The sequence below is a fragment of the Symphalangus syndactylus genome, chromosome 14 (genome assembly GCF_028878055.3).
Source record: "Symphalangus syndactylus isolate Jambi chromosome 14, NHGRI_mSymSyn1-v2.1_pri, whole genome shotgun sequence".
In the NCBI taxonomy this organism is placed as follows: domain Eukaryota; kingdom Metazoa; phylum Chordata; class Mammalia; order Primates; family Hylobatidae; genus Symphalangus; species Symphalangus syndactylus.
In genome coordinates this window covers 94,786,293-94,799,892 of record NC_072436.2, presented here as the reverse complement: position 1 = coordinate 94,799,892, position 13,600 = coordinate 94,786,293, and the positions used below count along the sequence as shown (strand labels likewise).

General features: G+C 47.6%; 1 protein-coding gene across 2 annotated transcripts in view; it reads left to right on the top strand.

Moving 5' to 3' along the window:
• The window catches only part of PRKCE (protein kinase C epsilon), a 533,266-nt gene that overhangs the window by 493,752 nt on the left and 25,914 nt on the right, over positions 1 to 13,600 (top strand). For both annotated transcript variants that reach the window (XM_055241505.2, XM_055241506.2), the window contains exons 13-14: positions 3,640 to 3,828; positions 11,787 to 11,933. In XM_055241505.2, the coding sequence (XP_055097480.1) occupies positions 3,640 to 3,828; positions 11,787 to 11,933 (336 nt within the window). The remainder of the gene's footprint in view (positions 1 to 3,639; positions 3,829 to 11,786; positions 11,934 to 13,600) is intronic.

Genomic DNA, 13,600 nt, shown 5'->3' with positions numbered 1-13,600 from the left:
TCTGTAAGTCGAAGCCATAGTCTAACAGTTGACAGCCCATGGTATAGTTAAGGACCCAACCCAAGACAGAAGATTCACTTTATGATGAACAAAATAGCCACTCAGCTTTCATGAAAAGCAGTCCATTGGCGAGACTCACAATGAACAACTCTGATCTCTGTTCACAATGAAGCACAGACACTCTTCCTTCCTGCTCTGGCCTTTGTGCCCACCATGCAGAAACATCTCTGCACTGGCAATGACAATCCCTGGTCTTGCTGTAGGCAAATTACAGCTGATAAAGGTATTGCTGCCTTCATCGAGGGCTACTGGGAAGATTAAATGAGATTATGCCTCTAAAGCATTAGCCCAGTGCCCAGCCCACAGGGAGCGCTGGCTAAATGGTGGCTTCATGGTTATCATCATTGTTGGGTTGTGTGATGAGATAGGAAACACAATCCTGAGAATTGAGTCTTGAGTCCAGACTTGACCACAAATGCACACATGTACATTTGATGACTTGATGAAGTCACAAAATGTTTTTGAGTCTCAGGTTTCTCATCTTTCAGATGGGAGCCACAACTCCTGCCCTACCTACCTCATCAAGCTGCTTTGAGAATCTAATGAGATTAGAGCATGGAAATGCTTGAGAAAGCAGAAGCCTCTATTCAAATGGGAGAGGTGATAAGGTGCTAAGCTAACCTCAAAACCAGAGACACCTTCGGAGGCATGAGGTCTGCCCCAAGGCTTATCTTCCTGCCACATGGTATGCCCCATGGCACTCCCTCTGCTTTCCCACTCCCAGCCCCTGCTTCCCAGGAAGTGACCACCAGCCTTTGGTAATAGCATCATCAGGGCCAATGCCTTCTCCCTTCTCCCGAGCTCTGACGCACTTGAGGGGTTGGCTGACTCACAAGGTGACTTCCCGTGGCATGGAAGCCTTGCCCTTCTGCCCAGATCCACTGCCGACAGTTAATTAGGAAGCAGATAATCAGAGTCAAGCCTAAAAGGAATCTTACAAAAGATGCCACCCAAAATGAGAAGGCTGTGGAAGGGGCCTGGAGCAGGGTGGCAGGGCAGCTCTGTGGTTTCCACAGCACTATCCAGTCTCAGCACACACAAGCCACCTTCTCCCCACCCCCTGAAGGCACAGAACCCAGCTGCCTCCTTCCGAGAAGCTGGAGGGCGGCCACTGTAGCACCCAGTGTCCCCTGAGGCCAGAAGAGAAGGGAGCATGCCCAGTAGATACACACAGTGGCCATGCATGCTAGCCAGTCACAAGATGTTGACTGTCTCCTGGATGATAGAACAGGCTGGCCACAGCAGTGGGCTAAGTAGCATGTTACAGTTCCTACCCTCTGGTACCTCATAGTTGCACCGGGGAGACAGTTGGCCATGAAAAAATAACTAACGACGCAGTGGTATGTGGAAAGTGAGAAAGTGCCTGCAACTCGTAGGAACAGGCAGGGGTCTTAAGTTGGGCGATGTGTCTTTTGAGGTTGAGGGAGGAGTTGGCATTGGCTTTGGAGCATAGCAGAACCACTGGCTCCTCAAGACAGTGGAGCCCATAGCTCTGACCTTACAGCTCAAGGAACACTAACCACTGGGCTTAGACCAAAGGTATTAGCTAAACAGATTACCAGCCCCAAGTAATGTAGAGTTGGCTGCATTTTCTCAAATTCCTTTTCATTCCAAGTTCAGAAGATTCTAAACTGTGAGTATTTTAACTGTTTCTAAATGCTTCTTCTATCCAAATCTTTCTAGTTCATCCTAAGCAATTTGTAACCTCTAGAAGGGTATTTTGAGTAGACCACAGAAAGTTCAGATACTTGAATTCAGCCTCCTCTTCCCTGACCACCATGAAATCTGAGAACTAAATTGGAGCCTTGTCCCCAGCCTGAGATGTTATCTGCCCAAGGTGTCCCATGGGCTGGAATGACTAGGCATGAACTTTGCCTTTTTTTTTCAGGGTCCTCAAAGTGTTACCCCTTTCAGGACATGCACTCCAACCTTGTTTCTCCTTCACTTTTTAAAATTCTTTATAGAATTATGGACCTGGATAGGTCATCTCATCCACCCTCCTGTTTCTGGGCTGAGCCATGCCTAATCCCACTCTAATAAGAAGAGAAAATAATTGTGGAATGGGAATGTCACCTCATGATCTCTTCCTTGTAGAGGGGATAGCTCAGCATTTATTTTTCCTCTGAGCCAAACACATCATTGACCTGCTACATATTTTATTTATATATGTTATATTTTAAAGGCATACTGTAAAATACAAAGCTCTATATAGCTGAAAGGTGATATTAAATTCTAGTCTTTTCTATTGGATCTCATCTCCATATACATATATATATGAATATATATATATATATATATATCATTGACTTGCTACATATTTATATGTGTGTGTATCATGTATTTATGACATATGTGTATGGAGAGCAGATCAAATAGAATAGCCAATCAGAAAATATCCTTTTTTTTTTTGAGATAGGGTCTCGCTCTGTTACCCAGGTTGAAGTGCAGTAGCATGATTATGACTCACTACAGCCTCAACCTACTGGGCTCAAGTGATTTTTCCACCTCAGCCTTCTGAGAAGGTGAGACTACAGACATGTACCACCATGCCCGGCTAATTTTTTTTAAGAGACAGGGTCTTACCATGTTGCCCAGGCCGGTCTTGAACTCCTGGACTCAAGTGATCCTCCCACCTCAGCCTCCCAAAGTGCTAGGATTACAGGTGTGAGCCACTGCGCCCAGCCAGAAAAGATGTCTTGTATTCAGTAGCATCATGTCATACATGCATTTAATCTAAGTGAATTTGACTTTACACATTTGGCTAGAGGAAAAAGAGAGACAGCATAGATAAGACAAGTGACCATTGTCAAAGACAAAATGCACCAGACAATCAAGGAGATGGTTCGATTCTGGCTATTGTAATAGGGGATTCATTAGTGAAGCTGGCCCCAAAGGAAGGGGGCCTAGGGTTTCGTAGAGGCAGGCAAAGCGGGGGATTCCTCAGTGGATCTTATGGGAATCATGATGAACAATAGAGATGGGTTTTTTCTTAGAATATGCAAGAATATAGTGGTCCTTTATAGGTAGACCATTACAGGGTGGGGGAGACTTATTCATTGCGGTTTCCTCTCCAGGAGCACAGGGCTCAGGTAAATTGAGTGTTGCACCATTTAAAGAAGACCTCTGCTCAACTTTCCACTCAGGCAGTGAGCTGTGCCCTGGACTGTGTGAGATGAGAGACCTGACCTCGCTGCACTCTGAGTCACTTACAGCTCGCTCGTTCTCTCAGTCTGCATCATGCTCCCCTGACCCTGATTTTAGTGTCAAAATATGCAGTGTTTTTAAACGTGGCCCTCATGCCAGTCAGGAACTTTATCTGGTGCTCAAAGAAATAGGAATTTGTTCCCACTGGAAGACAGACTGTCGATGTTGACTTTGGAAAGATGATAGCCGGCCCCCAGCATAGTGCCTCCAAACTCAACTGTCACTGAATTTGCTGATTTAGAACTTCTAGGACTAGGACTCAATTGTAGGGAGGAGTAAGTTGGAATTGAAGTCCTTCCCACGGGCGTTCATAGCACGGGTGTTACTGGGCTGGGAGCCTTTGATGGTGCCTGACATTGCCGGTTTCCTGAACAGATCCTGCAAGAGTTGGAGTACGGCCCCTCCGTGGACTGGTGGGCCCTGGGGGTGCTGATGTACGAGATGATGGCTGGACAGCCTCCCTTTGAGGCCGACAATGAGGACGACCTATTTGAGTCCATTCTCCATGACGACGTGCTGTACCCAGTCTGGCTCAGCAAGGAGGCTGTCAGCATCTTGAAAGCTGTGAGTCACTGCCCCTCACCCATGGCTGTGCTCTCCTGGGCTCCTCCCCCTACACACACACACACACACACACACTCACTCCCTTCCCCCTTTCTCTGTCCAGCTTTCTCCCTCCCACCTTTGCTCATCATCATGGAATGGGAAGGATTAAGGGCAGTTGCCACTGAGAGTTCAGGCACAGTGCAGAGGGCTGCTGCCAAGAGAATGGGGCCTGAGATGACTTGCTCTTCTGGTGGGAAAAGGAGCGCATGTCTGTGCTTCCTGAGATGAGGCACTGTGTACATCTGTGTCCTCCAACGTTTCAGAGGGAACAGAAGCAACTCAACTGTGCTGACATCACCTCTGCCACTTCCATACCTTCGTTACCTGTGGCATGTCTTCATCAGGGACCTGTGATGGAGAACAGAGAGGAGGGGAGGGAGGGTGGGCACTGCCCACCTGTGTCCATGACAGCATCGCTGTGGCTCAAGAGCCAATCAGAAAAGATCTGGTCCACTGGAAATTCATGCAGTCCTGCTGGATTTAGATACATAATACAGAGACTGGCCCTGCGCTAGGAATCATCTCTCACATGGGAAAACCCCTTGTGCTTTCTCAGCACAGCCATCTCTACGATGTAACAATGCTTGTACTGTGTCAAGCAAGTGATGTTACCTGTCCCCTTTTGAAATCTGTGAAAGCTGAGGTACAGGGAAGTTAACAAGCAGTCTGCCCAGGGTCACCCCTCTGAGCTAAGACAGGACAAGGGTGACAGACCAGGGACCATGACTTCCAGACTTGGCTTCTTCCACCCATCCAAATGCCCCAAAATTCAGTCGTTTGCACATCATAGTCACAAAATTTGCCATCTTCAACTGTCTGCACTATTACTTGCTTTTCTTGTTCTTTTAATCAACTTCCAATATTTACCTGATTATATGTGTTTTACAAAGAATTTTTTTTTTTTTGAGACGGAGTCTCACTGCGATGGTCAGGCTGGAGTACAATGGTGCTATCTTGGCTCACTGCAACCTCCTCCTCCCGGGTTCAAGTGATTCTCCTGCCTCAGCCTCCTGAGTAGCTGGGATTACAGGCACCCACCATCATGCCCGGCTAATTTTTGTATTTTTAGTAGTGACAAGGTTTCACCATGTTGGCCAGGCTGGTCTTGAACTCCTGATCTCAGGTGATCCACCCACCTCAGCCTCTCAAAGTGCTGGGATTACAGACATGAGCCACTGCACCCAGCCTGTATTTTACAAAGAAATTTTATACCATTGTCATAAGTACAAAATCAATATCACTTGCCATAATGAATTAATGTAATTTTTTTTCAAGATGGAGTGTTGCTTTGTTACCCAGGCTGGAGTGCAGTGGTGTGATCTCGGCTCACTGCAACCTCCGCCTCTCAGGTTCAAGAGATTCTCCTGCCTCGGCCTCCTGAGTAGCTGGGATTACAGGCACCCACCACCATGCCCAGCTAATTTTTGTATTTTTAGTACAGATGGGGTTTCGCCATGTTGGCCAGGCTGGTTCCGAACTACTGACCTCATGATCCACCCACCTCGGCTTCCCAAAGTGCTGGGATTACAGGTGTGAGCCACCACGCCCTGCCTAATGTAAATTATTGTATACAAATTTTTGAAAGATCTAAAACAATTCTGTAGGTATCTGAGGGTGCATGTACCATGTTTTAGAAAATTCCATATCAGAACATGTTACCCTTTTCTATAGTTTTTTTTTTCCTCCTTCCTATCCTCTTTCCCTCACCTCATTCCTTCTCTCCCCTCTGCCCTTACTTTCCTCCCTCTCTCTTTCATTCATTCATTCAATTAACTACTATCTATTGAGCACTTCCAACATGCCAGGCATGGTGCTAGATGCTGAATAAGTATTGGTGAGCCCTGGTCTCTGCCTTGTGAAGTTTCCAATCCTGTGGGATTATTTATTATTTTTAATAAATTAAAAATATATCAATAGGTAGCCACAACTGGGATAAGAGAAGTGAAGGAGGCAAATAGAGTCTGTTCATTCATGCATTTATTTATTAAATATTTATTGAGCATCTAGTAATGACTATTTATTCATTTATTCCATAAATATTTATTGGCAGGCACTATGCCAGGCGCTGGTGATGCAAAGAACACAGTCCCTGCTTACAGACTAGTGAATAAATGAACAGACAAATGACTGTATATTGTACTAAATGGTAACAAGTGCAAAAAGACACATGCAGAGGCTCAGGAAATGAGGAGTAACAGGCTTCATGGGGGTGCTTTTGAGTCTGGAAATGCCTGTCCTATGAGGGGACACTAAGGCGAGGTTTCAGTCAGGTGGCTACTGGGGGAAAGGGTGTCTGTTCAGAAGGAACAGCAAGTGCACAGGCCTTGGACTAGAAAACATCTGCCAGGGTGGACAGCCCAAAAGGAGCTCAGGGAGAGTGGGCTCGAGGAGGGTGACGGGATGGCGGTGGCTGAGTATGCAGGGCTTCTTCTTCTTCTTCTTCTTCTCCTTCTTCTCCTTCTTCTCCTTCTCCTTCTTCTCCTTCTCCTTCTCCTTCTCCTCCTCCTCCTCCTCCTCCTCCTCCTCCTCCTCCTCCTTCCCCCTTCCTCCTTCCTCCTTCCTCCTTCCCCCTTCCTCCTTCCTCCTTCCTCCTCCTCCTCCTTCCTCCTCCTTCCTCCTCCTTCCTCCGACCTGGCTGGTACACCTAGAAGGTAGCTCTGGCTGCTGGGGAGAACCTGGTTTGGAGGGTGCCTCTCCTGCCAGCCTCCAAAGTCCTCCGCCCTTGCCCCAAGCCAGTGAGGAGGCCTCGGGGGCACTAGTCTTATTTAGGGGGACTAGTTTATCCAACTTTCCAAATTCAATGTGTGTTCTGGGCTGGGCCTCTCACTCCGAGCGTGGTTCTTGCTACTCGTGGAAATGACTTCTGTTGCACTTCTCTGCCTTGATGTTCTCACCACCCCCCCCATTTCTTCTTGGCCCCCTGTGGCTCTTTGAAGCTTTCAGGACCCCTGCCTTGGAGCCTTCCAGCCACATTCACTGGCTCAGCCAAGCCCCTCCATGTTAAAGTCCTCCTTGTCCTTGCCCTCTGGGACTGGGTCTCCTCTGGCGTTGGGCGGCTGTTTCTCCATCTCCTTTGCTACCCCTTTCTCCTGCTGCCCTCTGAGTGCCAACGTTTTTATAGGTTGACTCAGTAGCATTTTCTCAGTGAGGCTTTTTTTTTTTTTTTACAAAAAACTAAACCTTGTCCCCTTCCCTATCCACCTTTATCCCGCTCAGTTGATCCCTGATAGCAGTTTCCACTTTCCAACCCACTGTATATATTATGTATTACGTTTATTGTCTATTTCTTTCCACAAGACTGAGCTTCGTGAGGGCAGGAACATTTTCCAGCTTATTTCTCAGACGCATCCCAAGGGCTGAGAACAGTGCCAAGCACATTGTAGGAGCTATGTAACTGTTTGGTGAAAAACAGAAACAGCTCTTAGCTCTCTGTTCTTTCCATTTTATCACATATTGCAAAGTTAAATGCCTGCAAGAGCCCAGCAGGAGCCATGGAAGGTGAACAGGACTGGGTGGGGCAGGGTAAATTGAGACCCCTCATGATCCCCCAGCAGCAACGAGGACTTCACCTCACCAGATCTGGCTTTCCAAGAGAAGCACGAAATCCAGATTTTTATGTAAAATCTCGAAGCATTAAATGATTATAACTAGTGCAATTAAATGATTATAACTAGTTCAACTGAGAGCCAAGGAAGACTTTGACCTGGGTGCCTCTTGGGTGAGTCTTTGATGGACCCCTTCAAGGAGCTCTTCTCAGCTCCTTGCTGGTATCACTGGCCGGCCCGTGTTCCGCTCCTTCATGAATGGATTCTGGTCACCGCCTCTCTTGTTCCTCAGGCCTGGGCCCCGGATCCTCTGGGTACCCTGTGCTGTCCCCTGCACAGCACTCTCCCACTTCCCACCCTGCACTCAGGAAGGGGTATCCCCAGCCAGACCCATCTTCCAGCCTCCAGGACTGTGTTTCCAGTTCCCTACTCACTTTCTTCCCTCAGCTGGCCAGGGGTCCTTCACATTCAGTATACTCCCAAACAGCCCTGGATGGTCCTCCTCAAATCTGCTCACTCTCAAATTCCTTGGCTCAGTAAATGGCACCCTGTCTTCCTTTCTAAACAGACCAGAAATGGGGTGCAATCTCTCTCTCCCCATCACAGCTAGTCATCAAGTCCATTCCCCCTGCTAACCTTTTCCATTTGAGTTACCTTTCTCCATCCTCCTCCCCACTACCCTCATTGGAGCCACCACCGCCTCTCCCTTGGTGAACTGCAGGACCTCCTAATGGGCGGCCCCTCTTGTCTCCTTCTCATCTCTGTACGTCCATCAGCGTGATCTCTTAAGAACGCAAATCTAGCCATTTCATGCCTCATCCCCTACTTAAAACTCATCACATTGTGATTAGATAAAGACCTTTATCTTCCACATAGCCTCCAGGGTCCTGCATCAGGCCCCGCCTTCCCCTCAGCCATTCCCCGTCATCTGCTGGGCTCTGGCCATATTAGACTATGTCCAGGGCCTGTAGAAGGCACGTGTCTTTAGTCTTCCTTCTCCCTGACCACTCTCCCCTGTGCCCTTTTTGCCTAGGTACATTCCTCCTTCAGGTCTCAGCCTAGGTGTTGCTTCTCAGGGAACGCTTTGCCAAGTTCCTTGCCCATCACACTGTCAGAGCCTGCTGTGCTTCTCTCGGGGAGTTGATCACAGTCTCAGCTAAGTGATTCTCTGGCAATTACGTGTTTCTTCTTAGCCTCCTTTACTCTCCTACATGCCCCATGAGGGCAGGGACCATGTCTCATCACTCACCACAGCACTTGGTACAGAATGGAGACTCATGTGTGTGCAAAGAAAGGAGAGAAGGGATTTTCATCGATGAGTACAGGGCACCTGCTAGGCCAGGCATTCAGCGAGACTCTCAGTATCCAAAAATGGCTCCCAGCCTCTTCCACTCTGACTTTCCTACAGGAAAGCACTTTAGGAAGTGCATGTCACCCAGTGGGAAGGAGCCTTGCTTAGGGGGACTTGATTGTCCAACTTGTCAAATTCTGTTTTGTTCAGTTTATATATTTAGGCCTTAAATATTTCATTATTTGCTTGCTTGTTTAATTACATGCTATTTTTTAAAAAAACACAAAGCATAAAATAGGATACAGTGAAAGGTCTCTGTCTCATCCTTGCTTCCATCTGCCCACTTCCCACACACTCTCTACTTATGTTTTGAGGATTTTATATATCCTTCTGGAATTTCTTTAGGTATATACAAGCAAACACAAATATAACTTCTTATTTCTTTTTCTGTGTTATACAATGGTAGGCATGCTGTACACATATCTCATTTTCCTGTCAATGGTGTATCTTGCTTTTTCCACTCAATGAGATCTTGCAACAGGCATGTCTTCACTGCTTCCGCTTCTACTTACACTTTGGAGCTGCAACTCTGAATCACTGCAGAGGACTCTCTTGGGTAATTAACTTGGGGTGGACATGGGAGCTTTTGCCTCCTGATTCCTGGAGCCCCATCTCTTCCCAAGTCAGCTGAGTAACTAAAGGAAAACCTCAGCTGCACCCGAGGCCACCAGAACACCATGCCCAGCAGAGCTGGCCACCATCCCAGGCCCCAGCACCAGCCCATCACACCTCCCTGTGAGTCCCCTGCCAGCATACTAGCTGAGCCCTTTTATTTTGGAGGCCTTAGAGCAGTGGCCTTTAACTAGAGGCAATTTTGTCCTGTTCCCTTAGACATTCAGTAATGTCTGGAGATATTTTTGGTGCTGCTGGCATGTAGTAGGTAGAGGCCATGGAGGCTGCTAAACTGCCTGCAATGCACAGGACAGCCCCCCTCCCCCACCCTGCAAAGAAGTATCCAGTCAAAAATGTTAATAGCATGAAGGCTGAGAAACTTTGACCTACAGAGATCCAGAAGTTAGAAGTCATGCCTAACCGGTTAACCAGTTCGTGAGGGTGAGACGTTCATGAGAAGAGCATCTTCCCACTGAGAAGAGCCTCTGGCTCAGGGGCAGCTTCCTAAGATGCCCAAACCTCTACGTTTATCCCTGACCCTGATACTTCCCCTCCCAGAAAAGGGAGGTTGGGAGGAGCTGAGGAAGTGAGGAGTCTACTACACCCTTGGCCTCAAAACACTTCATTTCCTCACACTGTCACTTGACTGCAGGGCCAGACCAGGATTTCCATGACTCTAGCCACTGAGCTGCGTCTCCGAGGGCTACTGCCTATGTGAAGGTGATGCAGAACTTTAGAGAAGGCCATTTGTATCATAGAAGTATGCAGTGCACAACCTGTGCAACAATATGTGGCTGTGCCACAGTCTCCCTCCCTCAGCACTATGCCCTGAGGCCCAGCCTTTAGCCCCTCACTCCATCATCACAATTTACTGAGTGTACAATGGGAACCAGGCACTGGGCCAGGTTTGGGGCAGATAAGACAGATTCCTAAATCATAGAGCTCACCAAGGGGAGGAGATGTTTAGACAAATTATAATTTAAATAAACCAGAAGCATGGGACCTAAGGTATCAACAGAGGAGGGAATCTGGGGAGGCTTCACAGAGGAGGTAGCATTTTGAGTAGTTCCTAGAGGAGGCCTAGAGACTGGAGAAGGACATTCAACCAGAGGGAAGAAAGAATGCAAAAGGACAGCAAGGTAGACAGGGTTCAGGCTCAGGAGCTCCTGGGTGCCAAACTAAGGAGTATGGACTTCATGGTGGGGGCCATCCAAGGTGTTAAAGTGGGGGTCACCTTGCTGACTGGTAGATGAGAAAGATGAGGCGCACTGGTACCATTCCTGACTCACATCTACTTTCCACCCCTTTCACTCTTTATCTGGGGCTGTCCCCTCCAGTCGCATTGAACTCGAGGCCAGGTGCTTTGGTTCCAAGGGCATCAGGCAAGAAATAGTTAGAGGCTGTCTCCCTTGCTGATGAAGCCTGAAATTCTACCAAAGATGTATTCCTTTGGATTATAGTTTATTCTCTCAAGTTCCTCTGTTTAGATAGATATTCAGCCTTCACACTATGAAATGTGACATTGTGTCTCTAACACACATACACATACAACACACACATGCCGTTATTTCAGGTAGCTATCAGAAATATTTCCACCTACTGGCACTTTTTTTCCCCAAGGTTTTATTGGTATACGTGTGCTCAATTAATGTTTACCCTCAGGACTGACTCATTTAATAGGAATAACAAGTTCACCTGGGTGTGTAGGGATCACCAGACACCACCCAGAAAATATAAAACACATCAATGTGATTTTCATCTACAAAAATTGAAAAGGAATAAGCCTTTCTTTTTCTTGTTTTGTATCTTTTGACCTTCATGGGCATTTTTTGTGTCAAGATTGCAAATTCAAACATAAAAACAGTGGAGAGGGGCTGGGTCCAGGAATAGGAAAGGAGCAGGAGGGGGTATTAATACATTTGATCATTTACCTGGTCCTTATTCCTTATCTCAAAAAGGACTGTTGACCTCTCCGTGTAAATGAGTGTATCAGACCTCAGTCTCCCTGATGAGAAGACCTGAGAATCTGAGGGGGATCAGAGAGTCAGTAAGAGCCAGGGTTCATAATCCCAGCTTGGTCCCTTGCTAGCTGGGTGACTTTGGACAAATTAGCTGACGTCTGTGTGCTTCTAGTGCCTCGTTTATAATATACAGACAACGATAGTACCTCGTAGGGCATTAGGATGAAACGAGTTGATATATGTACTATGTCTAGAACGGTGACTGGGACATAGTCAATTCTATATAAGAGTTAAAGAAAACCCAACAGATGTGGCCCTTGAAAGTGCAAAGAACAGACTTGGGAGGCGATGCTGAAAATGCTGCCTTGGCCAATCTCCATCTGTCCCTCATAGCCTGTGCTGGCCAGGCCTTTGTCACTAATTCTGACTCTGTCCTCATCCCTGCAGTTCATGACGAAGAATCCCCACAAGCGCCTGGGCTGTGTGGCATCGCAGAACGGTGAGGACGCCATCAAGCAGCACCCATTCTTCAAAGAGATTGACTGGGTGCTCCTGGAGCAGAAGAAGATCAAGCCACCCTTCAAACCACGCATTGTAAGTTGGTCCCCGTGCATGTTCAGCACACTGGGTCGGGCCCAGGTACTTGCGGGGCAGGCTGCGTGCACCCAGGAAGTGGTCAGGGGATGCATATTACAGCAAAAACGACAAAGACCAGAGGTGGCTGAGGCTTTCCTTAAGACAGTGTCTTTAGGCCCCCAAGTGTTTACTGTTGAAAATATGTAACCTACTACAGCAGCACCCAAGATGATGATTTACAGGGCACAGAACACCTTTTGTCTTAATAGAGATTCAATGTGTTTATTTTGATTGAAAATGACAAATGATGCTAGTTTTCCATGTATGGTAGAGACATAAAGTTTCTTTATGAAGAACTGGGTTTGTTTTCTAAATGGGTTAGTTTAAAGGAAAATATTAACTAAATAATAGCCGTGGTCATTCCATGGAACTAGCACAGAGCATGAAGCTGGAATTCGCTGACTGGTAGCGGGAAGGATGGTCCTGGGGGGAGCTTCTGGGAGGCCCACTGCATAAAAGCGCATTTCTGTGAGATACCCTCTCCCTTCTCTGCCGCACTTTCCCTTCCTCCTTCCAGATTCTCAGGCCTGCTGTGATGCCGGTTGGAGGGGGCATGTAACACAGGGCAGTTGAAGCTCAGAGCTTTCAATCTGGGCTTGACTCACAGAATAAAGACCATGTCCTGGCAGTGGTCTTCTGCTGGAATGGGGCGAGGGTCATGTTGCAGTCCTTAAAGTTACAGTGTGTGTATCTTAATTCTGTTGTGTTGTAGCCCATTGAAGCAATCAGTCATTCAGACTGAAAATTGAGGTAGCCGGCTGGCAGGCTTGCTGGAGGTGAAGGGAGTGTGCAATGTAAGAGTTTATTAGGCAGGAGCCCCAGTGCTGTGGGGCTGTGGAACTGGGGTCCCAGGCAGGGAAGACTTGCCATCAGGCAGTCAGCCCTCAGTCACCCAGCATACTGTCAGATAAGCCCCCACTCCCCTTCTCCAAGTGTAGAAAAGACCTTCCTGTGCCTTGTGAACCATCAGAGAGGAATTCCATTCTATTCAAGGAGATTTTCTGGGGAGCCGTTATTGACAATGTTGTGATTCTTAGAAATCTTCCACGGTGGGAGTGGGAGTGGGAGTGGGGGTGGGGGATAGTGTCAGTGGACGGGTGTGGTCCAGGCCTCAGCCAGACTCGAGCACGTGGGGTTGAATATCCCTGGATGCTTGGTCCCGTCACCACTGCTCATTTGCTTCCTCCTTTGGTTTTCATGTTTTCACTGGATAGCACAAGCTTGGGACAGCCCAGATTTAGGTTCACCTTCTTTCTTTGTAAATATCACTTCCTCTTCAGCCCATCTCCACCACAGCTCCAGGCCCACCATTCCAAGCCAGGAGGGCTTAGAGTCTAAGCTCCCTGGGCCAACTGTCCCCTGCTGCCACAGGGCTCCCTGCACATGCCAACCTGCCCGATTGCTGGGGGCTGAGGGCCTCTGCAAGTCACCTTTAAGGACAGGATTAACTGTGCCCCTGGCAAAATAGGGGAAGTAGGACCCAGAGGCCTAAAAAAGGAGGAGGAGAAACTAAAGGCTCAGATGGTAGGGTGAATTTTAACTTCTATTTAATCTAAGTTAATCAACCCAAAGAAAAATGAGAAGTAGTGCTAAGTGAAGAATCCAGGCCCAACTAACAGAAACAC